A 23,831-nucleotide genomic window follows, 5' to 3' on the forward strand; every position below is an offset into this window, starting at 1 on the left:
ATAGATAAAACTAATGTCAAGAGTGGGGTTCGAACCCACGCCCTTTCGGACCAGTACCTGAAACTGGCGCCTTAGACCACTCGGCCATCTTGACTCTTGTTTACATGTTAATGATCCAGTTTATAGATCTAAACTTAGTGTAGGGTGAAAAACACTGGATCATAGCCCCCTAATCATCGCCATTCTCGAATTAAATTACTGATTACGCAAAACGGAGCCTGTTTGCCTCCGAACCAACTCTCTTCTTCTTCTTCCTTCTCTCCATCAGATCCGTTCTTCCTTCCCTCGTTATCGAACCAATTGGATCGCGAGTTGAAGGTTCGGTTACGAGGAGGAAGAAAGGTTATTCTTTGATCTGATTTTACAAAGGAGAGTTTTTGACTAATTGATACCATGGACGTTCCTAGCTCTTGGGATGCTTTACGTAAACAGGTAATTTTCTCGCGTGTCTATGATTCGTAGCTTCTGGGTAGCGAGTGAATCGATATTCTTCTTCTGGGTTTTAATCAATTTGGGGAATTGTTAGCCATAACTTGTGGGCTCAATCTTAAAGATGAGATTTTTATTCTATTGGATCTAGCTGTGACGTTAATGATAAACTTTAAAGGAAGATGCTTTGTGTTTTCTGCGTTTTGATTTTGGACAGGCTAGAAAGATTGAAGCTCAGCTTGACGAGCAGATGCATTCATATCGCAGACTTGTTTCGACCAAGGCGCTGATAAAGTCAGATGGTGCAGAGAGTGACCTTGAAGCTGGGATTGACTTACTGCTAAGGCAACTGCAGCAAGTTAATGCGCAGATGCAAGCTTGGGTTTCTTCAGGTGGGTCAGAGATGGTCTCACATACTTTAACTCGTCATCAGGAGATCCTTCAGGATCTGACACAGGTATGATCCTTAGATAATTATTTAATCTCTTAAGCTTGGGTTGATGAGGTTCTGATTACAATGCAATGAATGTTGGACTAGTTTAGGACTTAGCCTTTGTTGTGGAATGAGCCTTGTTCATGTATGTATGACTTATTCAAAATGCAGGAGTTTTACCGACACCGATCAAGTCTTAGAGCTAAACAAGAACATGCTTCACTTCTTGAGGACTTTAGAGAATTTGATCGGACTAGGTTAGACTTAGAAGATGGAGATGGCTCTACGGAACAAGCTCTTCTCAAAGAAAACGTGGGAATCAACCGCAATGCAGCTCAGGTAAATAAAATCCTTGTTAGACTATGCAGATGTATCATACATTAAGATGTGGTTTATCAGTTTAGTTGAAGACCACCATAGCTCATGTGAACTTATTGTATATAAACGGTGCAGATGGATGGTGTCATTTCACAAGCTCAGGCAACACTTGGTACACTCGTGTTTCAGCGTTCAACTTTTGGAGGCATCAACTCTAAGCTTAGCAATGTCACCAGCCGTCTACCCACGGTACAAAGAGCTTTCCTTTCTCTTATTTGCAAACTCTCTTTGCTCTTTACTTTCTTTTTGTGTGGATATCATATGTATACCTCACTCTGCAATGCCATGGTTAAACCCACTCTGCAGGTGAACACTATTCTGTCAGCGATAAAGAGGAAAAAGTCAATGGATACAATCATTCTTTCACTAGTTGCGGCTGTATGCACATTTCTCATATTCATCTACTGGTTAACCAAGTAAAAATTTTCAATTCATCTTTCTGTTGGGCCACGTCTGGTTTTCCCATGATGTTAATTTGTTATGTGATCATCCATCGGTGTTCTAGTAAAGAATCTAAAGATAAAAAAAACATAAATATTTTGTGTACAGCAAAACTTCATTCCTATGTTTTGCAGTTTTGACGAGCTTATACAACCATCTGTTTCTTTCATCTGATACTGGATTTTTGGCTCTGTAGCAGTGTTGTTGCTTTGAGAATGATACAAATATTTGAAATCAATCTGGCTTCAATAAAACTCTAATCATAAATGATTCATACTGTTACACCAATCTAACCTAATACTCGCATTCATCTTATTGCTTAAGAATGTGACAAGGAGAAGACATGATCTCTAAAGTCTCACTATCACCGTCCTTTGAGATGTTGACAATGAAGTCAATGACAAGCTTAACATTAAACATGGTTGCTTCTTCCTTCTCAAGCTAATCCACTGTCCCCCTGTGCAAATGGACCGAACCTGCCATCAGGCTGCTATTTCGTATGAAAACAAGTAGACAGATCATCATCAGACAGTGTCTGATGGTTATAAATGGTCTGAATGCGTGTAGAAGAGAGAGACATCTGATTTCATTCATTATACAGAAGTATTCAAGCACTTTCATTGGTTGCTAATAGAACTGGATATAATATTTCAAACATAATGTATTTCCCTCTATTGAAGTTAATCATATGTAACAAAAATCATATAATGTGTCTTTTTGAAGTTTGAAGGATGAAAACTCAAATAAAACTGTGCTGAATCAGTTTGTTGGCCCAACGATCCTGCAATCCAAACACACACACAGAGATTAGTCAGTCAATACCGAACTCAAACACAGACCTAAAGAGAGTTCGAGCTTAAACTGTGTGTTTGAAAAGATTACTTACTCAAGTGAATGATTTTCAGCTTTCAGGCTTGCTTTTCGCTAATCCACTCAACAAAACTGTCGAGAACCAATGGCCATGCAAGCTCTGGATTGTATTCTGTCATCTCCGGGAAACTTATCTGTATAAACACGTCTACTTAGTTGATGAAACTGCCAAGCAGGGAAATAGAAAGAGTTAGGAAACATACCTCATTGCAGAACCTGTAAAAGCCCATCCACTGATCCATGTTTATGACTTTGTAGTCGTTTTGGATCTGTGAAACAAAAACCATATGATGCTAAGATTGCAAATAAAAACATTCTGGACATGAAAAAAAAGATGTTATTTTAAAGTGATGAAGACCTTTAAATACTCGACAAAGTAGTCAACTTGGGCTCGGAAAGTAGATCCCATGACGATATCTAGGAGTTGACATATAGTCTCTATGTCTATGCTCTTCTGTTTTTCCTCTGCATTCAACAATAAACAAAGATCATACAATGATACAAAAGCCGTGAATTACAAATATCTCATGGAAAAGCTGAAGTTAATCTTACCTGTTAAGCAATAGCGGAAGGCATAAGCATAGAAATCTGCAAAATTTGATTGCCTTCTGACCTTAAAGAGATTAAAAAAAAACAAGGAAGAAAAGCTTAGCATGACTCAATGCTCAGAAGACGTCAACCAAACAATATATGACAAAATGAAACGAAAGAATAGAACTTTGAACCTCTTTCTCAAGCTCGGGAAGGGCTTTCTTCAGTTTACTAAGTGTATCAGCTCTTAAAGCTTTAAGACCTCTTCTCCACTCCTCCTACGGATGCACAGTACGTTAATAAACAAAAAGGAAAAAGAACCAAACTCAAATCGAGTAACAGAGAAAGTGATCTCACCTGCGTAAAGTAACCTTGTTTCTCAGCTTTCATTTTCCTGCAATGCAAGAAGAGTAAATGAAATATTGCTAAAAGAAAAAGAAAAAGAGATGTATTTAGAAAGTTTTGATGGATGGATGGATGATAGTAATAAGTACCAAGCAAGCATCAAGATTCTGATATCAGTATGAGGGACTTGCAGATTGGAGCATAGCTCCTCTATTCCTTCAGGACTGTTCAAGTAACATACCAAAACATATCAGAAGCAATGAATGTTATGGCGGGAAGTGGATATAACAGAAACGAACTAACTTCTTACACTCAATGGCACGCACACTAGGAAGAAACCGAGCTTGAAAAGATCAAAATAGAAACTTACTCAATTAGATTGGAAGAAGTGTTGGCGTATTGATTAAACAAATGGTCTATTCGATCCATCTCTTTACTCGTCGCCTTACTCGGACCTGAACCATTAACAAAAAGTCATAACAAAGCAGAAAAAGTTGATTCGAAAAGTGAAGTCTTTGGAAGTGTTTCACTTGTTTCAAAAGGATTCATCTTTAATCATTAATCAGCACACATCACAAAGAAATCAACTTTTCAGCATAATTAAACATAAATAAACCCCTAGGAAGGAAGATTCCGTTAAATTGATCGGGAAAGATAGAGGGAGAGGGAGAGAGGAACCTGAGCGAAAGAGATCCGTGGTGGAAGATGTGATTGAATCAGATTTCTTCTTCGATGCTGCAGAAGAACGACGCATCTGTAAAGAGAGAAAGAGGGAGAGAATTAGAGAAGAAGAAGTAATAAATAAGCAGAGAACACACAGAAGAGGAAAGAGTACCACCACGAACGAAAGCTTCTAGATGAGGAAAAGAAATCTGAGCTACAGACGATTAGTACCGCAACCTTTTTATATGTATCTACCCTATGTATTTTTATCGTATGTATATACAAAAAAAATCAAGAAAAATAAAAAAAGGTACATATACACACTTTTTATATTATTTTTATTTATTCTTTTTAGTTTTCTTACTTGCAATTTATTTGCAAGAATCAAGGTGTATACATGCTACTGTAATCGAGATGTATACATGTTATTGTGTTCTTTTTTTTTTTTTTGGAACAAATATGTTATTGTGTTCATGTTTGTTTACATTACAATTTACAAATACCTGAAGATGTCTCTGCTTCTACTATAGATGGAGTTCAATGTCACTGAATCCTCTCTGAATTACCTGACAAAATGGTCTAGCTGCGTTACTGGTCAGGAAAAGGGTTTTTGGTTCCATCTCTGACACTTCAATGCTCTCAAGTAATCAGGATTAAAACTACTGTCAAGAATCAAGATTAGCTAGGTCCAGTTTTTGCTATTGGTTGGTTCAGTTTGGGGAATAGTTGACGAGAGAGAAAAGACCACACTTTCAAATGCCACAGTAATATTTGCTATGTAGGCTCTCTTAATGATCCAACTACAGACTGATGAGTTTGAACTTCGTTTTATTTGTCTTGTGGTTCTTTCACTTTCTAGGACAAAGATGGTAGCTTCAGGAGCATTTTTTGCATATGTGTTTTCTTCAGTTTGTTCTATGCATTACATTTTATATTTTACTGTCGCATATTATTCCCCAACCAAAACCTCAGGCCATGTCAAAGTGCAACTAGCCAACAACTTGCACCATCTCTTCCTTATGCTTTGTTGCATTGCAAAGTGCAAACACCATAGAAGCACTAAAACCCTTTTAGACTTTGGATATTTATGGGTATATTCTTGTACAGTCTTGGCTTATATCGAGCTATTTGAGCTTTTGTATGATAGTTATTTATCCTAGTCAAGACACAGTGTAAAAGAGTCTTTAGTTTTCCTCTGGACATATCTTCCCAACATCATTTCATTTGAATCCACTCATTATAGTGACTGAAGCTGTGTTCGTTTCTTAGCCGTAAGACGCAGCGGCAGCGACCAAAGATTAAACGGGAATCACATCAACACACAACACCCATGACCGCAGCGGCGATTAACAACACGCAACACCGATGACGCAGGGGCAGTAGAAGGGATTAACAACACGCAACACCGATGACGCAGGGGCAGTAGAAGGGATGCTGAAAATTTTAGCGGCACCGGCGTCTCGTTTTTTCTGTCTCCGAAAATCGTTGGCGGTTACTTTAACTTCAGTTTCTATTATTTTGATCATCATCACCGTGCTTTTTCTTGCCGCAGCGGGAGCGTCTTGCGGTTAACAAACGAACACGGCTTGATACAGTTTGGAATGGTACTTGATTAGCTTCTGTGACTAAATCATCTGAAGAAAACAGTTATGAATAAAGTACACTTTTATAACAACTACATTGAAAGTCAACGTTTTGAAGGAAGATAAACATGGATTGAATGAGCAAACGCATTCAATTACAACAGTGGCACATAATTCTAGATTTTCTCTCTGCCATTGAAGTGTGTGATGATGATAATACTCATCTTCCTCTCAGCATTTACTTCTCCTACCTACATTTCCCATGAGATGAATACACATTATTCTTAATTATATTATTTGTTTTAAAAGAGCCAAAATGGACTATATTAAGCTCTCTATCAAATAAAGAAGAAAAGATCAAGCAAAGTAAAACAGAAAAGAAGGATGAGAACAAAACAACTTGTTGTCGTTGGATTTTTGTTTTCACTACTCCTTTTGGTCGACTCTCACACAACTGAGTCAATATCAGATCATGAAGAGAACGCAAACGCAAAAGCTGTAACCGTAAAGGATCATAAGCAGATAAACAGAGGAAGACGCAGTGGTAGCGGTCAGAATCGTGGACGCAGAAGCTGCGATCCACTCTTCCAATACTTATTCGGAATCTGTGGCCGTTGGCCTTTTCCTACAACACCTTCACCGGATAACCCTTTCCTCCCTTTTCAACCACCACGCCAGCCACCGCGTCCAAGACCACGTCCACCGCCGTTGGTTCCATCTCCACCACCACCGCGTGCACCATCACGTCCAAGACCGCGTCCAAGGCCAACTCCACCGCCTTTAGTTCCATCACCACCTCCACCACCCCCTACGCCTCTTGTTCCTTCACCTCCTCCTCCCTCTCCACCACCTATTTTCATATTCCCTTCGCCGCCGCCACCAGTACTAGCGTTCCCGCCACCGTTGGTTCCATCTCCTCCGCCGCCACAACCACCGCCATTATGGCTGCCACCACCCGTGTTCACTCTACCACCGCCATTGGATGAGTTTCCACCTATGCCACCAATAATTTGGGTGCCTCCTCTGGATGTTCCCGGTCAATCATCGCCAGCGGAGGACTTTGATCTGATAACTCCTTAGTTAATGGAATCCCCTACGTTGTAACACAAAGTCATGTTCTGTTTACTTCTCTAGCTTGTAAGATTACTAAATAAGTATGCAATGTAACGTAACGATTTTGATTTCCTCTAAAATCTATAGTTTCGTGAGTACGTCTCATCTCATGTTTCATAATCTAATGGGCTGGACTTAGAGGGATTAGAGAAACAGGCCCAATAAGTGAGTAAGGCCGTTCGAGATTTGGTTGGTAAAGGTGTAACTTTAATGTAGTGGGTCAGGTTGTTTTCTATGATGTAATAACGAGGAGCAGCTGAAGCAACGGCGTGGGATAAGTATAACAATTCTCGAAGTGAAGACTCGACTCTAATTCAATGCGTCTTTCTTCGAGCAGAGCAGAATCAAAAAACTAACGCCACGTTCTGCTTATTAGCATTTATTTACTTTCTTCTACTCTCTTCCTTACCTTTTGTTTGTTCATATCTGCGTAATAACTCCTCAATGCACACTATATCTCCACGTTCGATTCTTGCAGAGGGCGTGTAATTTATTTAACCAGTTTTGACCTGACCGGTTCTGTAGACCATGGTTTTATATGGTTTAGTTTCGGTCCGGTCGTTCCCATTGTTCACCTGGCCGGTTTGTAGAAGAAAAGGAAACATTGCCAGACCGGTTTTATATGTGACTTCGCCTCAATCCAACCATGAACCAACATGATTTCAGTTGATTTATAGATGTAATAAATAACTTCAACTCGTAACCAAATCTGTTATGCTGCTCAAAGTGGAGCTTACAATTACTAAAGTTGCTTATGCGTTTCATGTTGACTCTAAAATGGAATAGCTCTAATGCTTTGAAAGATTGATACTACTACATCACAAACAAACATAGTTCTGTCTATATTCACTTCAATGTTCTTTGAGTAGAGAGGCTGTGTGTGGGCTGGATAACACTCACCTCATGGCTCTAAATTATTGAGTCAGGTTTACTTATTGCTCTTTTGTATTGGATTGTGTAACCACATAAATATTCTCTTTATTATCAAAACTATTAATTGAAACCTTACAAAACTGAGGTCTTAGGTAGTGACAAACGTAAAAATGCCAAAAAAAAATTCAACATAATCAATCATCAAAGATTCGACTATAAATATATGTACATGCGTAGTTTAGTTCTTGCATGTCTTAGGGAGAAATAAAAAGAAAAGAGATGAAAGGACTTATTATAATATGTGTAGTTACATTCCTTTTGATTAGTGTTTCAATAACAGAATCAATAGAGAATCAACATAGACACAAAGGCAAAGACAAGCAAGGTTTGGTTAGAAGACACAGAAGAGCCAAAAGCAGAAGAAGAAGCTCAAGCAGAAACGGTGAAGCATTTGCAACTCAATGCGATGTGTTTTTCCGGTGTGTATTCGGCACATGCGGTCAATGGAATTTCCCTATAGTTCCTTGTCCTCAAAACCCTTTCTTGCCTCCTCCTCCTCCGGTGGTTACTCCGGTGGTTATACCACCACCAACTCCTTGTGTTAATTGTGTACAACCATCACCACCACCTCCAATACCGGTTCCTTGCCCACCACCACCATCACCGCCACCGCCAATCCCGGTTCCTTGTCCACCTCCACCATCACCACCTCCTCCTGCGCCTTGCATTACTTGTGTCACAGCTCCAGCACCGCTTCCTCCGGTGCCTTGCGTTACTTGTGTCACAGCTCCAGCACCGCCTCCTCCTCAACCGTGTATTGTTTGTACCACAGCACCGGCTCAACCTCCACCAGTAGCTTGTCCACCGCCACCATTACCGCCGGTTATCCCTTTTGTCCCTACACCAATTATACTCCCTCCATTACCACCTTTATTCCCAGTTATGTCACCACCAGCAACGCCTACGCCAGTACCAATCCTACCTCCACCTACTCCACTGCTACCTCTTCCTCCACCTACTCCGGTGCTACCTCTTCCTCCACCTACTCCGGTGCTACCTCTTCCTCCACCTTCTGCGCCTCTTCCGCCACCGTTATCTTCCTCTATTCCATCACCATCCCTTCCATTAGTATTATCTCCCCCACCACCACTACCTGGCGGCTCGGTTTCACAGCCACCGTTTATGATGACGCCAACTCCTGTATTAGGCGGCGGTGCTCCGGGATTCATCGATATACCTCCGCCGGTGCAAGACCTCCCTCCTATTTTACCTCCACCGGTTCAAGACCTCCCTTCAATATTGCCTCCACCGGTTCAAGACCTTCCTTCCATGCTTCCTCCACCGGCTCAAGACCTTCCTTCCATGCTTCCTCCACCGGCTCAAGACCTTCCTTCAATGTTTCCTCCACCGGCTCAAGAGCTCCCGCCAGTTTTGCCTCCACCCGTTCAAGACTTTCCACAGATTTTACCTCCACCGGTTCAAGAATTTCCGCCGATTCTACCACCACCGGTTCAAGAGTTCCCACCGGTTTTCTCAACACCACCAATCCTACAAGATCCACCAACAGAACCAATATTCTCCACGCCACCAGCTCTTGGAGAATTACCACCGCAAGCTCCCGTCTTCACCACGCCCCCAGAAGTAACGAATCCATGGCTACCGCCAGAGCAACCGCCGGTTACGTCCATACCAACCATACCGGAAAATCCATATCCAAACCCGGACATGGGTTCAAATCAGCTTCCTCCACCCTCTTGGGATTCACCACCATCTAATCGTTAACTTTCTATAAAATCTTCAAATTCTCTTCTTTTTTTTGTTAAATGATAAATATGTAACGTAATCTACACGTAATAAGCAGCAATGACGCATTGTAACAAATCTATGGTTATGATTTGCATTTCAATGAGTTTATAATCAGATTAAGCTCATCGTTGCCTCTAAAGGAGAGAATCCACGTGTCATATCCAAATTTGTCTCGTAAATTAGAAAATAAATATTTGCAAGAAAAAGACAAGCATGGATGATGTGGATATGGTGAATTTGTTTCTGACTTCTCATTGGTTAGAAATCTATCCACGACAGCCTCTGAGATTTCGTTAATAGATTCTCTATCATCATATCCACATTGTCCCTCTCTAAAGCTCCTCCCTTTGATTCTCTTTTGCTCCATAAAAACAGAGAGAACAAACAAAAAACCAGAGGAGACGTATTAGAGATCTCATGGCGATGGCGGCAGTAACCGGAGCTGTGCTCAGTGGGCTTGGTTCTTCGTTCCTCTCCGGAGGCAAGAGGAGTATCACCGCTTTGGGAAGCGGCGTAGGTACTGGAGCTGCGAGAGTTGGCCGGAAAACTCTGATTGTCGCTGCTGCTGCTGCTCAGCCGAAGAAATCGTGGATCCCCGCCGTTAAAGGTGGCGGCAACTTCCTCGACCCTGAATGGCTCGATGGCTCGTAAGTCTATAAACTCAAATCTCTCTTGTTACTAGCAATGATTAGTCTGAGTCTCGTGACGGTTCGGAACTATAGTTAGTAAAACGAGTCTTAAAGGAGTCGCCTTTACGCAATATCTGAGTCATTTGTGAATGGGTTTTCGCAGGCTACCCGGAGATTTCGGGTTTGACCCGTTGGGTTTAGGAAAGGACCCGGCTTTTCTTAAATGGTACAGAGAAGCAGAGCTGATCCACGGACGATGGGCGATGGCAGCGGTTCTTGGGATCTTCGTTGGTCAGGCATGGAGCGGCGTGCCATGGTTCGAAGCCGGAGCTGATCCACGTGCCATCGCACCGTTCTCTTTCGGGTCGCTTCTCGGGACACAGTTGCTTCTCATGGGTTGGGTGGAGAGCAAACGGTGGGTGGATTTCTTCAACCCGGATTCTCAGTCTGTTGAGTGGGCGACCCCGTGGTCGAGGACCGCTGAGAATTTCGCTAACTACACCGGAGATCAAGGGTATCCCGGAGGAAGATTCTTTGATCCGTTGGGACTCGCTGGGAAGACTCGTGACGGTGTTTATGAGCCGGACAGAGAGAAGCTGGAGCGGTTGAAGCTGGCGGAGATTAAGCACTCTAGGCTCGCTATGCTTGCAATGCTGATCTTTTACTTTGAAGCCGGGCAGGGGAAGTCACCTCTCGGTGCACTTGGTTTGTGAGAACTTTATGTCTTAGAGTCTGTAGATATAATTACTTTCTCCCAGAACATGATGCTGTTCTTCAAATATCATATCATTGCGTTAAAGTGACAAACAAATCATGAGTTCAGCTTGTGAACAATGTAAAATTATATCATGAAAAGGCTTATATATTAGTATATAACTCTATTATCAAATATAAATGAATAATGAAACAACAGAGAGTTGAGGGAGTTTCTTCACTAGAGAGTAAAATGCCTAACGGAGTTTGAACAGCTAAGTCTCAGTCCCAACAGGGTGTTGACCAAACCAAAAGAGTGTGAAAATAGAACCATGGGGGTTCCTAACGCAGAAAGCTTACTGATTGTAATTCGGGATCTTGTAATCCGGGGTATCACGAAGGCTGAGTTGTGACAGGACAAGGCAGTAAGAATCCCAGTCAGTTCGTCTTAGATATTTCAACAGCTTCTTCCGTTTCTGCACCATTGCTACAAGTCCCTTCCGCGAATGCTTGTCCTACGGTTATACAGTCACCGAGTATGACATTTAGGGATACAGAAGAATATTGGAAACAACTTGAGGAGTGTTACCTTTTTGTGCAGAGCAGAGGTCAAATGCTTGATTTTAGTAGTTAGCTGCGCCACTGCAAGGACAGTAGACCAGAGGCATCACAAGATAATCTAACCCAAACTCTGTCTCAGCAAATGTGATCCTTTTGATCGTTAAAGCCAGCATTCATCAGAGAACCACAATTTACCTTGCACGCGTGCAGAACCACAATCTGATTCCGACATCTTGAAATCTTCCCTGACTTTCGTGAGCTCAATTTTCATCTTCTCCGCAGATGACAGATTATCTGAGTGGAAGTACTTCGTAGACGCAGAGGCACATAAAAAAAACAGATCAATACCCACAGTTTAATCTAACGAACACAACAGAACATCATAGCATTGTTTTATAACATTAAACAAAAGAAGGAGAAAAAAAAGCCTTACAGTTTCAACTAGCTCATCTTTAGGAGGATAATGCTTGTACTCAGGAGTACCATCCCAATAGCCTAGAACGTCGAGATTCTGCACTGCAAGCATAGAAACCTCCTTAGATGACATAAATGCCATTTTCAACAGCAAAACATAGCTAAACCCTAAACCAAAAGATCTCAACTTTTCGAATAGTAAGCAAATACCAACAAGCTAGTATCGCAGAGTTAACCAATAACAAAGCTCAAAGCTTTCTATAAAACATTCGAAAACCAGAGCACAGGCAGAACATACGGGAAACAGCTTCGTTCTTGGCTTTATCATCCTCAAGTGTACCAATAACATTCCTGAGCACCGAGAAGTTCCAACGCTGATTCTTGACCTCTTTCTTTTCCACTTGCCTTAGCTTAACCAACCTCTCATTCAACTCCTCAAACGAGAACCACCCTTCTTCCTTCTTCCCCTCTGGCCTAAGCATCCTCAGCTTCTCACCCAATTCATCTTCCCTATACATCTTTAAATACTCCTCCGTTTCACCTTCCCCACCATTCCCATCCTCCATCTCTTTCCCGATCACTGACACATCCGAAGAACCAACGTTTCTTCTTCGTAATGACATTCCCGCCATCTCTGCGTTGGGCTGCGACTTCAAATTTTTCAAATTTTCCCGCAACTTACTCAAATCGACACCATGCCCTCTTGAGTCTGCTGCAACATTCTGCTTATAGAGCGCCTCGAAGGAAGTCGAAGGCGATTCGCTCTTCGGAGGAGGAGCGGCGGATCTACGCTGAAACTTGGCGAGGTTGATGCTTAAATCCTGTGACGACCCTCGCGATTGGTTATCGGAGAATCGGCTCCATCCGGGGTTCCGAGCTTGAGATGATTTACTCTTGAGAGTGGACTTGATGTCGGTGAAGGGAGAGGAGTAGGGAGAGTTCGCCGGAGACTGGGGAGGTTTCTCGACGGATGCGTTCGCCGCTTTGGGAGGTGGATCCGATGAGGAATTGGAGAAGAATCGAATCAAAGATGGGGTTGGTGGGAATCTGCGATAGCGTCTGGCGAGGAGAAGCGCCATGGTTTTTGGATGCTCTGTAGGGTTTAGGGGTTTGGGTTGAAGACGACGACGATCACAGATCTACAGTAATTGCGGTTTAATTGAATTCAAATGCCACGACTTTCCGGTTAAGTTTGGTTCAGGAAAACCGAATTTAATTCTTGAGAAAACCGAGATGACGTGTCTCGTGCACATTGTATTATCTTATGAAGGCCCATTTACTTGTAAAAAGGCCCATTAGTTTTTACTTTTTCTATTTCAAACCACGCGGTGACGATGAAGCCCTTTCCTTAACTTCAGTTGACTCTTTTAATTAAAAAGTCACCTACCATTTGATTGGAACTGTCCTCGTTTTGTTATAAACGTTAGATTTATCAAATTCTATATTCAGCTTATTCATGATTACAAGCTCAAATCTTATGCAAAAAAAAAACACATGTTAATAGTTGCCATCAAAAACTTTTTCCACAATATCTGCAATTACGAAATTTCCATACTGAGGATGAAAGTGATTCCAATAAGAAAGGCCTCACACGTCCACATAATTATCCCCAAACTGTATACTAGTGGATAAAAACCGAACCGTCACGCAAGCGGCTCGTATACACCAGACACGAAGCACAAAATAGTCCATGATGCCACGTAAGTATTCCTCTGGGTCCCACTTTAACCAAGAAAATAATAAAGACAAAAGTTTACAAAAGTACTATTTCAATCTATCTAACTGTGTGTGTGAAAACGTTCCGAATGTATGTATATATATAATCAATCCACTCATTAATATGCCACGGAGATTTTATTTTCTTCTTCTTCTCCACTTTTCGCCACCATTTCTCCTTCTCTCTCTCTCAAATAGGTGAAAAGTCCAAACCTAGGCTATGACCAACGGAGACTGGACTCGTGAGGCTATGTCCGACGATTCATTGGTGGCGGAGGCACTGATCTCCCTCCACCACGTTGAGCCGCCACCTCCTCCTGAGAAGAGCGGCGCGTCGGATCTCGAGCTGAAATGGACCGTGCGGCAGCGGAGGAGCAAGGCGACGAAGGGAGAGCATACACGTGCCAGTCCCTCTACGCCTCTTTCCTGGAGCGGCGCCACTTCTCTCAGCGGCGGTGGAGGTGTTGGCAACGGGGTCGCCGCCGTTGAGGAGTCCAGCTGCATCGTGAAATTGTCAGAGGCCGTTAGATCTAAGGTACCCCTTTGGTTTCTTTTTCAAAAAACTTTACGTTATTACTCTGTTTATGTGTTTGATGAATATAACCATCGGTGTACGTGGCCGGAAAAATAAACGCCGGTAGACTCTAGCCCACCTTAAGCCGTGTGGCGATATCCACTTTCACGTAATCTCTAGGTCTTCCTTTTTTTCCTCAACCACTACAATTGTTTGCCCATCTGTTTTCTCTTAGGGGCATATTCGTCATTTTGATCCGAATACAACCTTGCCCTTCTTCGATCTATACTGTTGCGTTGACCTTAACATCCATCACTACGTGACCGTACAACCGCATGTTCTTTCTAAACTCAAAATCTATCTTTTTGCTCTCTGCAATCTCAGTGTCAGTTTTGCTAGATACTCCACATCTAGAGAGTTTGCCTGTTTGGTTACCAAGTTCACGTCACGATGCTTCGTTATGACGAGATTGCCCCTTTGTCATTAAGGCTGTGAGAGGGTAATTAGGTCAATAAGCGGAGTTATTGCTGGCGTTATTTATAATACAGTATTTGCTTATACTTATGAGGAGGACCTGCCTCTTTTATGGGTTGAGAGGCGTTTTCGTGGCGAATTAGGTTTGGACTGCGTGTGTGTGTGTGTGTGGTGTAATCAGCTGCGGCGTAGCGCACAGTACACTCAACGTGGAAAAAGGGTCAAAAAACTTCTCCACGCGACACTTTGACTGCAATCCAGAACACCTTTGGTCAAAATATCATTCACTATTATAGTATTGGTGACAGCCTTGTGTATTTAGCTTTTTCTATATGTGTTAAGCTGCATTTATCTTACTAAAGTAGATGAAAGAACCCACAAAGTCGCCATTAGTAATTAAAAGAAAGAGATGGAACGTGATAGGGACAAATGGTTATGTGGATAATTTGTGACAATGTGTGGGGTTCTTGGCCAAGGGAAGACACGCGTAAAAGTCGTCCGAGTCACGCTCTAGTCACGTGATTCTATTCTTTCTTTTGAAGTTGGGGTGTGTCTCGATGTAAGGAGAAAAAGATGCACTTGTGTTCATATTTGCTTTTTTGGGTCTCTAAGTAGTTGACCAAGTACAAAGATTCCTTTGTTTGAATGGTTTCTTTACTGATTTAATTGTCTAAGATTTAGTGATTTGATTTAAATCTTTAAATAATTAGGGATATCTTGTAATGATCAACCACTTTATGCTTATGCTAATCCTTTATTTCATCGTATCATTAAGGATCTACTACACTTGCCATCTAGTTGAGAACCTGAAATTATGGATTCGAATTTACGATAAGAGTGGTCTAATGTGACGGTGGCTTGAACTTGATCTTTTGTTAGTATACGTTGTGAAAAGCCACTATCTGATCTTCTTAGTGTGTTTTCATGCAGATATCCCAAACTAGTGTAAAACCAACAACCCATTTCAAGAGATCAAGAAAGAAAAAGGTAAGCAAACCAAGGATAAAAATCTAGATTCCGATAAAATCACATTGTTATGTTTAATGTCTTAATCAATGTGGCTGTTAACAGACGCTTGCTGAACTTAAAGAGGAGGAGAGTTTACTCTTAAAAGAAAAGAAAGACCTGAAAAATGTAAAATTCCCTTTTCTCCATCTTCTTTTAACATCGTGTCCGAAGTCCAAATCTTTTATATGTCTACTTGTTTGGTGAATCAGGAACTCGCAAGTATTCGAAATTTGCTGAAGCAACAAAGAGCAAGAAACGAGTCATTAAAGAAACTCCAGGTTTAAATCAACCTACTAAACATGCACTGTTTTGCCTAGATATATATGTAAATAAATCTAATAACATATGGTATCTATGTGCAGGCTGCTGCTGAGACACAAAAGAATGATGATTCCTCGTTCTTGCTCCCTGACCTTAACATTCCTCTTGATAACAACACCCCGAGCTGATATATATAACTACAAAGCAGCCATCAAACATCAAATATTCTTTTGTTAGCCAGACGTTCTAGACTATGCATAACTGTAACTATATATGATATGGATAAGACTATATATAGATAATCATCGAAGAACAATGGATTCTGTTGACACAGTGGAGATGAGTTTGCTATTTTTTTCTTCTATCTCATAGATATTGATTCTTATGCTGTTGCAAGTTTTTGCCCTCTCTAATTCTTTCTCTTTCCCTCGCTCTGTTTCCCACTCTATTATGCTTATCATAAGATGAGATATAATTCAAGAATTATAAATTAAAGTATATATTACATAGATACATATCTTCTTTTATTGTTTTTTTTAAATTACATTTGAGTTTCCATCCTTTTGTAATGTACATTCTGATTCTCTATATTTATTTAGCTTTTTATTTTCATAAAACATCTATTGGTAATGTATGAGTTTGACGCAAAAGAAATTCTGCTTAGTTATTTTGGTAATTAGGTATTTTCTGCACCATTTGCAGTAATAAAATTTTTAAATTTAAATTATATTTAAAAATAAAATTTTATTACTATTTCATATTTGTTATTTTCTTACTAATATTTTAATATGGATTTATTTATTAAACATAAAATTAAGATAAATTTATTTTTTTCAATTATATTTAAGAATATTATATGTATATATTTAAAATTATAAACTTAGATAGATTTTTAATATATTTTTTTGGTTAAATATTTAAATTAAAATTAATAAAAAATGATATAAAAATTGTATAATTATCAAAAATTAAAACTAAATGGTATTATGTTTGGGCTGAGCAAGACGCATCACCTCTTTAGTGTTCAGCTGGGCCGTGTTACAAAACCTAGTATTTGATTTCATTTGTTCTTCTATTTTATGTTCACGCAAAGCTATTCGACTCTGCGCGTCGCAAACTCTTGATGACAGAGAGCTCCTGCAATCTGAGGTGATTTGTCTTTCGAAATTTTGATCTTTAGGTTTTCATTCTTATGGTTGACATGCTATACAACTTATGGTAGGCTCATTTTTACAATAATTATGAAAACCGATCAGTGAACGAAGCTGGTAGTGATGCATGCTCTAGAAACTCTTGTTTCCATTCTATCTCATCACGCGCTTTTCACAATGTATCCATGCCCTAGAAATATTTATAAGAGGAGATTGGACTAATCACACTTTAATGTATTTTTAATTGAGCTATAGAAGTCTTGAGTCTTGATGGGAAGTGAGCCTTTTCTTCTTCATAACGGAGAACCAGCCATGGCCACATATGACTGGAAAACTCAATTGTCATTTATTACGCGTCAGAAGATCGTCAACAAGATGTAAAGCGTACCAATCCATTATTATTTATTATATTATATTTTTTTTTTTGAATTGAATGTTAAATTGAACTAAAAAAAAAAAGACATTACATCAAGTGTTTTTCAAACATAAATCGCAACATTTTCGAACAATCTATTTATATCTTCGAACTTGATTAATATCCCTCTTTTTCCTATCCTCTAGTACCAAACCAAAAAGACATCCCTTCTCTATAGTCCTTGTCTCCTCTTCTTTGAACCACAGTGAACTGATTTCTCACATTCTTATCCAACCTCCTTATCATAACTTCTGCAGGCACTGTATCCTCTCCATGCCTTCGTCTATTTATTATATTATACATATCCTCTAGAGATAGAAGGGCATGTTAATATTAATGCTGTTATTTCCTTGATCAATAAGTTTATTCTTCTTACTTGATTTACTGCGCAGACTGGACACACTAAAGAAAGTCATTCCATTATCTGGACAAGAAGGAATCAACGAGCTTTGGGGAATTGCTGTTAGATTCGAGGAGAAAATTTTCAGGGGTGCTGCTAACCGGGTAATACTCACGTCCTTTCTTTGATTTAATATGGAGATTTTGTGTAGCATCAACATGTAAAAAGTTAACTTTTGTTACCTGTAAAGCTTAGGCCCCAATATATATGGGTATCTATTTCTTTTTGTTTCGACTTTCAGACTGATTACCTTCGGAAAATATCCCTCAAGATGTTGACCCTGGAGGGTAGACCGTATAATGCACCTGGCTCTTCCTCATCCATCCCTGCTGATAATAACACCCGGCCCTTGGAAGTGGATATGGGTAAATAACGTCCTTCTTGTAAGCTTGTTTTTTGGTGTGTTAATTTAATGCATTCTCCTTCTGTTATAGAAGTATTGGACTGAATGAATATTATTAGAGAGTATAATACAATATTTATACTGTGTACAAGAGGTATATACTAGGGATTACATAATGACTTAAACACCCTTATATACATATATCCTACACACCCCCTCAAGATGGAGGGAGTTTCATCACTCCAATCTTGGACATAACCTCATTGAATCGAGCTCGCGCTAAAGGTTTCGTGAGTGCGTCCGCCAGTTGATCCTTAGTAGAAACATGTTGAACGCGGAGAGCACCAGACTGGACATTATCTCGAACAAAGTGGAAATCAAGTGCAAGATGCTTCATTTTAGAGTGGAACACAGGATTAGCACTGAGATAAGTGGCCCCAACATTGTCACAATAAACTGCAGGAGTTGACGGCATCGTAACGCCAAGTTCATGAAGAAGGGAAGAGACCCAGCGAAGCTCAGAGGCAGTATTGGCAACTGAGCGATACTCGGCTTCAGTGGAAGAGCGAGCAACTCCTGTTTGCTTCTTGGAGCACCATGCGATGGGCGTAGAACCCATATAAACAATGTACGCATTTGTGGAAACAAAGTCATCTGTGTCCCCAGCCCAGTCCGCGTCTGAGAAGGCATGAAGATGTAGAGGAGAGTGTTTGCTGACGAAGACACCATGAGACAGAGTACCAGCAAGATAACGAAGTAAGCGTTTGGCGGCTTGCCAATGAGTATCGGTTGGTCGGTGCATATACTGAGACAGACGATTGACCGTATAAGCAATGTCAGGTCGAGTGTACGCCAAGTATTGGAGACTGCCAATCACCATCCGATATTCTTTAGGATCAGCCAGCGGAGTACCAGAGAGCAAAGAGAGCTTAGGTGTAGTGGCCTGAGGCGTAGAAACCGGTTTAGCATCCATCATATGCAGCTTTGTAAGGAGATCAATGATGTACTTTCTCTGCATCATATGAAGCCCTGTCCTCGTTCTTGTGACTTCGATGCCAAGAAAATAGTGTAGATCAGTGGGGTCTTTTAAGGAGAAGCGTGAGGCTAGTACATGTATGCATGCTGAAACCAAAGACAAGCTGCTCCCAGTTATGATGATGTCGTCGACGTAGACCAAGACATAAAGAATATGAGGACCATGAAGATAGATGAAGACAGACGTATCAGCACACGAGTTGTGACAACCCATTTGACACAAGAATGTTTTCAGTTCTTGATACCAAGCGCGCGGAGCCTGCTTGAGGCCGTACAACGCTTTCTTCAATGTGCAAACATGGTGTGGGCGGTCCGGGTCAACAAAGCCAGGGGGTTGTGAGACGTATACTTCTTCCTGTAGAGTGCCTTGTAAGAAAGCATTATTGACATCAAGTTGTTTGAGTGGCCATGATCGTGTCACTGCAAGATGTAGAACGAGACGAATGGTAACAGACTTGACGACTGGACTAAAAGTCTCAGCATAATCAATTCCATATTCTTGATTGTAGCCTCGAGCAACCCACCTAGACTTGTACCTGTCAAGTGTACCGTTAGACAGATATTTTAAAGTATGAACCCATCGAGAACCAATAACATTCTGAGTTGGTGTGGGAGGAACCAATTCAAATGTTTCATTTGCGATCTGAGCATTATATTCATCGCTCATGGAACGACGCCAATTCTCATCTTGCATAGCCTGGTTTATGGTTTTGGGTATGGTTATAGCAGGTTTGGTGGTGGCAACAAGGGTGAGCTTTTTGGTGGGTTTGGTGATATTGTTTTTGGAACGGGTTCGCATAGAGTGATGGTTGTGGTTCACAGGCAGTTGAGTTTCAGTAACAGGAGCAGGGTTGTTGGAGGTAGGTTGTTGTGGAAGGTTTGTAGGGTGAGGTGCAGAGGAAGGCTGCGACTGGGGAAGGTTGGTAGCAGCGGGATTTGGTGATGGTTGTGGTGGCTGAGGATGGTGTGTTTCAGTCGATGTAGCTGAAGAATCTTGTCCATGACTCTGATCGTTACTCTGTTCTGCAGAAGCAGAGGACTGAGACGACTGTTGGTGAAGATCCTGGCTCGGGGGCGGCATAGACGGCGAGTGTACGAGTGGTGGCGTCGAAACTGGAATAAAGGTAGGAGGAGTAAAGGTTGTCTGGATAGGCTCGTCAACAGGAGACGGCACTGGAATTGAAGCAGCAAAAGGAAACTCGGATTCAACAAAGGTCACATGTCTGGATGTATATATGCGACCAGTGGGTTGGTGGAGGCAGAGATAAGCACTTTGCGTAAGCGAATAGCCAAGGAACACACACCGGGTTGAGCGAGACTCCAACTTGTGATTTGTATATGGCTTTAACCAAGGAAAGCAAGCACAGCCAAAGACTCGCAACTTCATGTAGTTAGGTGGCTTTTTGAACAGAAGTGCATAAGGGGAGTGCTGCGACATGACTGAGGACGGTTGCCTATTGATCAAGTAGACTGCGACTGCAAAGGCATACGTCCAGTACTGAGTTGGAATCGATGCTTGATGAAGTAAGGTCAAGCCCGTTTCGACAATATGTCGATGTTTCCTCTCAGCGATGCCATTGTGCTCAGGAGTATGTGGTGGTGAGGTGTAATGAGAGATGCCGTGGGTAGCAAGAAATGAGCGCAGTGCCACAAATTCACCACCATTGTCGGAATAGAGGTTACGGACAGGTAAGGCAAAATGTTTCTCGACCAAGGTTTTAAACTGGACAAAGGTATCGCGCACTTGGGACTTTTGTTTGAGTGGATAAAGCCATGTATATCGGGTAAAATGATCAACAAAGATGACATAATACTTGTATTGATCAATAGAGAGGATAGGAGAGGTCCAGACATCTGTATAAATGTATTCAAGAGGTTGAGTTGAAGAGATAGAGTTGGAATAAAAGGGAAGTTTATGGCTTTTATTAATAAGACAATGAGAACAAGGCAATAGTTTTTGAGAAGAAGAAGCAATAGGTAAAGAAAATTGAGAAACAATGGTTTGCAAAGTAGAAGAAGATGGATGACCCAAGCGCGAGTGCCAGAAGTTGATGGTCGTTTTTGGTGAAGGAGAAGCGAAAAGCGAAATGGTATTTGAGGATGTGACTGGCCACTCGTACAACTCGTCTCTAGTTTTGCCTTGGAGCAATCGGACCCCCGTGCTGAAATCCTTCACCTGAAAGTGAGCAGGAAAGAATTCAACAGATACATTGTTAGAATTACACAACCGGTATACAGAAATCAAGTTTTTCTGTAAATTGGGAACATAAAGGACGTTTTGTAAACTAAGAGGGCGAGAGGGTGTTGGAAGAGAGGATAAACCAGTATGCGAGATAGGAATTGTCGAGCCATCTGCGATAGAAACTTCTTCCCCGCCAGTGTATGGCTGATGGAGAGAAAGATTGTTCAAATCGGTCGTGAGATGGTGGGTAGCGCCACTGTCAAGAATCCAATTATTTGGATTGTAAGCTTGCGTCATAGCCATATTGGCTCGTGGTTGCCAGGACGTAGGTGATGGCGTGTTGTAGCGGGAGCCAGAAGCGGAAGAGGGGAACGTCGAGCTTTGAAGCTGCGAGCAACGACGCGCACTATGTCCGTGTGTGCCACACAATTGACAGCGACCTTGATATCCTCTAGACTGTTGATCAGGACGTGGCGAGAACTGTTGCTGTTGCTGCCAAGTTTGGTTTCCTTTGCTGTTGTTGTTGCGACCCTGGTATGAGTTACGGTTGTTGTTGTTGTTGGAATTTCCTCGAAATTGGGCAGCATTGGCCGTGACCGGAACAACAGGAGCGATAGGAGTCTTGGCGTCAATCTTGACTTCAAAGTTAAGCAGTTTCTCATGAATCTCAGTGAGCGAAGGCGTGGTCTCGCGGCTCTCAATCTGATCAACAATCTGTTTGTACTCTTCCGGTAAGCCTTCAAGTACATACTCAACCTGATCTTCCAGCTCATAAGGCTTCCCAAGTAAGGCCAACTGATCGAAGCGTGTGGTAAAACCTTGCAGATACGCATCAATAGACATGGTACCTTTCGTCCAGGTCTTAATCTGTTGTCGGAGCTGCTTGATGTGAGCTCGGCTAGGCTTGGCGTAGGTAGCTGACAGAATCGCCCAGATCTGAGCAGAGGTTGTCGTTGTAGAGAGAATAGGCTGAATGTTCACCGTAATTGCGCCAAGGAGTGAGCTGTAGATCAATCTGTCTTGTCTCTTCCAGAGAGTATAGGCAGGATTCGTGGAGAGTTCACCATCTTGATTGAGCGTTGGCGATGGTGAAACAACAGAACCATCGATATAGCCGGTTAGATCATAACCATCGAGCAAAGCGTGGACCTGACGGCTCCACATCAAGAAGTTTGACGAAGTGAGTTTGGTAACGTTCGTCATGTTAAGGTTGAGAAGGTTTTGTGAGTCAGAAACTAGTATAGTTTCACTGGAAGAGGCTGGAGAAGTCGACATTGATGTCGTGAAAAGAGAAGAGAGGCGATGCCTTTGAATTTTATTTTTGGCGGCTGAAGAAAATTTTTGTGAGATCCCTAGGTATCACAGCTCTGATACCATATAGAAGTATTGGACTGAATGAATATTATTAGAGAGTATAATACAGTATTTATACTGTGTACAAGAGGTATATACTAGGGATTACATAATGACTTAAACACCCTTATATACATATATCCTACATGTGTAAGCTACATGTATATGGCCCTAAGAATAGGCACCGCCAATATGAAGTTTTAGGGGTTATATGTATCCCATGTCTGTGGTCTCGCCTTTTCCCCTCCATTCATTTGAAGTATTCGATTTTGTTTTCTAAGTATGTATGGAGTTATAAAATCTACCGTTAATGCTTTTTGTGAACAGGCCATCTTATGATCAATGACAATTCGGAGACTTCTCTCCTGAACGAAGAACCTTCCATGAACACATGTGAAGGGGGCCACTAAAAGCCATTTGCGTTTGGAACTTTCAGGCGATTCCATATATGTATTAATAATATTAAGCGGAGAAACCTTCAAAATTGAATAAAAAGGGTTATTGCGTTTGTATAATGACATGGACCAACTTGTTGTGTAATCAGTAACAAGATAAAATGTTTCTTGACGAGGAAGCAATGCCTTAAGTAAGGCTCCTCTTTGCGTTTGGATTTATGCATTAGTACGTTGTTTATCTTATTCTTGAGCCAATTTAATGACAAAAGTCCGTAGAAACAGAATGTTTTGCTAACGTTTTTGTTTGTATAATTGTATTGCTTGGACCTGTGACTATGTTACATAGATAGAGAAGTGTTATAAGGAATTGAGAAGTTCATGAGAATTGTTGTCAGCTTCGAGGAGTTAATTTTCAACACCCGTTATAAACCAGGTTTTCACGTTTTTGATTAAGCTCAATGTGTACTTTCTTGATATCTTCATCCTCTCCACTTCTTGATATCTTTGTTCCTTGAAGATGAAGAGTATGGAAGAGGGAAGCTAAGTGAATAATAAGGGGCGTTCAAAGCGGTTTAAATCTTTCAGGAAGACAGCTCCAAAGAAGAAATTATCATTTCAATTAATGAACTAGATTTTTGACCGTGCATCCGCACGAGTGTTTTTCCTATCTCTTATATAAATATATATATTTATTGTACGTAGAGTCGTGGTCAACATTATATTATTTTTGTATTAAATGTTATTTTTTATAAGTATAATGTAATATTCAGTTTTAATCAATTAAATCTGTTGCATATATATATATATATATATATATGCTAA

General features: G+C 41.1%; 8 protein-coding genes, 1 non-coding gene and 1 pseudogene across 11 annotated transcripts; 6 read left to right on the plus strand and 4 right to left on the minus strand.

The window, feature by feature from the left end:
- Positions 1 to 14: 14 nt before the first annotated feature.
- TRNAL-CAG lies at positions 15 to 94 on the minus strand. The gene has a single exon. It is a non-coding gene; the product is annotated as a tRNA-Leu (tRNA).
- An 89-nt stretch (positions 95 to 183) lies between these two features.
- LOC106367083 (Golgi SNAP receptor complex member 1-1) lies at positions 184 to 1,850 on the plus strand. The gene is made up of 5 exons (XM_048741701.1): positions 184 to 432; positions 647 to 886; positions 1,034 to 1,201; positions 1,316 to 1,429; positions 1,547 to 1,850. The coding sequence occupies exons 1-5, from the start codon at positions 394 to 396 to the stop codon at positions 1,658 to 1,660; spliced, it is 675 nt and encodes a 224-aa protein (XP_048597658.1). The 5' UTR covers positions 184 to 393; the 3' UTR covers positions 1,661 to 1,850.
- Positions 1,851 to 2,250: 400 nt separating this feature from the next.
- LOC106367080 (DCN1-like protein 4) lies at positions 2,251 to 4,338 on the minus strand. Of its 2 annotated transcripts, none has more exons than XM_013806776.3 (11): positions 4,266 to 4,338; positions 4,106 to 4,181; positions 3,798 to 3,882; positions 3,577 to 3,651; positions 3,440 to 3,476; positions 3,277 to 3,360; positions 3,104 to 3,164; positions 2,910 to 3,016; positions 2,755 to 2,820; positions 2,568 to 2,685; positions 2,251 to 2,462 (listed from the first exon to the last, which is right to left on the minus strand). In XM_013806776.3, exons 2-10 carry the CDS (start codon positions 4,179 to 4,181, stop codon positions 2,590 to 2,592), a joined length of 687 nt encoding a protein of 228 aa, XP_013662230.2. In that variant the 5' UTR covers positions 4,266 to 4,338; the 3' UTR covers positions 2,251 to 2,462; positions 2,568 to 2,589. The 2 variants fall into 2 exon arrangements, with proteins under 2 accessions (XP_013662230.2, XP_013662232.2); XM_013806778.3 differs by having other exon boundaries at positions 4,263 to 4,313.
- A 1,719-nt stretch (positions 4,339 to 6,057) lies between these two features.
- Positions 6,058 to 6,753, plus strand: LOC125578235 (leucine-rich repeat extensin-like protein 3). The gene has a single exon (XM_048740579.1). It carries the CDS (start codon positions 6,058 to 6,060, stop codon positions 6,751 to 6,753), a length of 696 nt encoding a protein of 231 aa, XP_048596536.1.
- Positions 6,754 to 7,935: 1,182 nt separating this feature from the next.
- Positions 7,936 to 8,741, minus strand: LOC125578236 (annotated as a pseudogene).
- Positions 8,702 to 9,600, plus strand: LOC106367076 (pollen-specific leucine-rich repeat extensin-like protein 3). The gene has a single exon (XM_013806768.3). The coding sequence runs from the start codon at positions 8,842 to 8,844 to the stop codon at positions 9,439 to 9,441; it is 600 nt and encodes a 199-aa protein (XP_013662222.2). The 5' UTR covers positions 8,702 to 8,841; the 3' UTR covers positions 9,442 to 9,600.
- A 165-nt stretch (positions 9,601 to 9,765) lies between these two features.
- On the plus strand, positions 9,766 to 10,967 carry LOC106367078 (chlorophyll a-b binding protein CP24, chloroplastic-like). Its single transcript, XM_013806770.3, has 2 exons — positions 9,766 to 10,112; positions 10,258 to 10,967. The coding sequence occupies exons 1-2, from the start codon at positions 9,883 to 9,885 to the stop codon at positions 10,805 to 10,807; spliced, it is 780 nt and encodes a 259-aa protein (XP_013662224.2). The 5' UTR covers positions 9,766 to 9,882; the 3' UTR covers positions 10,808 to 10,967.
- A 23-nt stretch (positions 10,968 to 10,990) lies between these two features.
- On the minus strand, positions 10,991 to 13,261 carry LOC106367077. The gene is made up of 5 exons (XM_013806769.3): positions 12,061 to 13,261; positions 11,782 to 11,864; positions 11,544 to 11,655; positions 11,377 to 11,429; positions 10,991 to 11,302 (listed from the first exon to the last, which is right to left on the minus strand). Exons 1-5 carry the CDS (start codon positions 12,839 to 12,841, stop codon positions 11,144 to 11,146), a joined length of 1,188 nt encoding a protein of 395 aa, XP_013662223.2. The 5' UTR covers positions 12,842 to 13,261; the 3' UTR covers positions 10,991 to 11,143.
- Positions 13,262 to 13,322: 61 nt separating this feature from the next.
- LOC106367075 lies at positions 13,323 to 16,124 on the plus strand. 2 transcript variants are annotated; one of them, XM_048741703.1, is made up of 6 exons: positions 13,323 to 13,462; positions 13,677 to 14,013; positions 15,397 to 15,453; positions 15,538 to 15,600; positions 15,684 to 15,752; positions 15,837 to 16,124. In XM_048741703.1, exons 2-6 carry the CDS (start codon positions 13,699 to 13,701, stop codon positions 15,921 to 15,923), a joined length of 591 nt encoding a protein of 196 aa, XP_048597660.1. In that variant the 5' UTR covers positions 13,323 to 13,462; positions 13,677 to 13,698; the 3' UTR covers positions 15,924 to 16,124. The 2 variants fall into 2 exon arrangements, with proteins under 2 accessions (XP_048597660.1, XP_013662220.2); XM_013806766.3 differs by lacking the exon at positions 13,323 to 13,462 and having other exon boundaries at positions 13,613 to 14,013.
- An 889-nt stretch (positions 16,125 to 17,013) lies between these two features.
- On the plus strand, positions 17,014 to 23,295 carry LOC111200397 (mediator of RNA polymerase II transcription subunit 15a). Its single transcript, XM_022691445.2, has 4 exons — positions 17,014 to 17,263; positions 17,694 to 17,805; positions 17,943 to 18,066; positions 22,942 to 23,295. Exons 1-4 carry the CDS (start codon positions 17,157 to 17,159, stop codon positions 23,022 to 23,024), a joined length of 426 nt encoding a protein of 141 aa, XP_022547166.2. The 5' UTR covers positions 17,014 to 17,156; the 3' UTR covers positions 23,025 to 23,295.
- The last annotated feature ends 536 nt before the right edge of the window (positions 23,296 to 23,831 follow it).

The sequence above is a fragment of the Brassica napus genome, chromosome A9 (genome assembly GCF_020379485.1).
Source record: "Brassica napus cultivar Da-Ae chromosome A9, Da-Ae, whole genome shotgun sequence".
Lineage (NCBI taxonomy): Eukaryota > Viridiplantae > Streptophyta > Magnoliopsida > Brassicales > Brassicaceae > Brassica > Brassica napus.

Excerpts from the sequence above, each read along its gene's own strand:
- LOC125578235 (XM_048740579.1), top strand. The coding sequence starts at position 6,058 with ATGAGAACAAAACAACTTGTTGTCGTTGGATTTTTGTTTTCACTACTC.
- LOC106367076 (XM_013806768.3), top strand. The coding sequence starts at position 8,842 with ATGATGACGCCAACTCCTGTATTAGGCGGCGGTGCTCCGGGATTCATC.
- LOC106367077 (XM_013806769.3), bottom strand. The coding sequence starts at position 12,841 with ATGGCGCTTCTCCTCGCCAGACGCTATCGCAGATTCCCACCAACCCCA. Across the intron at positions 11,865-12,060 it reads CAAGAACGAAGCTGTTTCCC|TGCAGAATCTCGACGTTCTA; the intron begins GTATGTTCTGCC and ends CTATGCTTGCAG. Across the intron at positions 11,303-11,376 it reads CCTCTGCTCTGCACAAAAAG|GACAAGCATTCGCGGAAGGG; the intron begins GTAACACTCCTC and ends GTATAACCGTAG.
- LOC106367075 (XM_048741703.1), top strand. The coding sequence starts at position 13,699 with ATGACCAACGGAGACTGGACTCGTGAGGCTATGTCCGACGATTCATTG. Across the intron at positions 15,454-15,537 it reads AGAGATCAAGAAAGAAAAAG|ACGCTTGCTGAACTTAAAGA; the intron begins GTAAGCAAACCA and ends GGCTGTTAACAG. Across the intron at positions 15,601-15,683 it reads AAAAGAAAGACCTGAAAAAT|GAACTCGCAAGTATTCGAAA; the intron begins GTAAAATTCCCT and ends TTGGTGAATCAG.
- LOC106367078 (XM_013806770.3), top strand. The coding sequence starts at position 9,883 with ATGGCGATGGCGGCAGTAACCGGAGCTGTGCTCAGTGGGCTTGGTTCT. Across the intron at positions 10,113-10,257 it reads CCTGAATGGCTCGATGGCTC|GCTACCCGGAGATTTCGGGT; the intron begins GTAAGTCTATAA and ends GGGTTTTCGCAG.
- LOC111200397 (XM_022691445.2), top strand. The coding sequence starts at position 17,157 with ATGGGAAGTGAGCCTTTTCTTCTTCATAACGGAGAACCAGCCATGGCC. Across the intron at positions 17,264-17,693 it reads CAGAAGATCGTCAACAAGAT|ACTGGACACACTAAAGAAAG; the intron begins GTAAAGCGTACC and ends TTTACTGCGCAG. Across the intron at positions 17,806-17,942 it reads TCAGGGGTGCTGCTAACCGG|ACTGATTACCTTCGGAAAAT; the intron begins GTAATACTCACG and ends TTCGACTTTCAG.
- LOC106367083 (XM_048741701.1), top strand. The coding sequence starts at position 394 with ATGGACGTTCCTAGCTCTTGGGATGCTTTACGTAAACAG. Across the intron at positions 887-1,033 it reads TCCTTCAGGATCTGACACAG|GAGTTTTACCGACACCGATC; the intron begins GTATGATCCTTA and ends TTCAAAATGCAG. Across the intron at positions 1,430-1,546 it reads TCACCAGCCGTCTACCCACG|GTGAACACTATTCTGTCAGC; the intron begins GTACAAAGAGCT and ends CCCACTCTGCAG.
- LOC106367080 (XM_013806776.3), bottom strand. The coding sequence starts at position 4,181 with ATGCGTCGTTCTTCTGCAGCATCGAAGAAGAAATCTGATTCAATCACA. Across the intron at positions 3,652-3,797 it reads ACTTCTTCCAATCTAATTGA|TCCTGAAGGAATAGAGGAGC; the intron begins GTAAGTTTCTAT and ends TTACTTGAACAG. Across the intron at positions 3,361-3,439 it reads AACAAGGTTACTTTACGCAG|GAGGAGTGGAGAAGAGGTCT; the intron begins GTGAGATCACTT and ends GTGCATCCGTAG.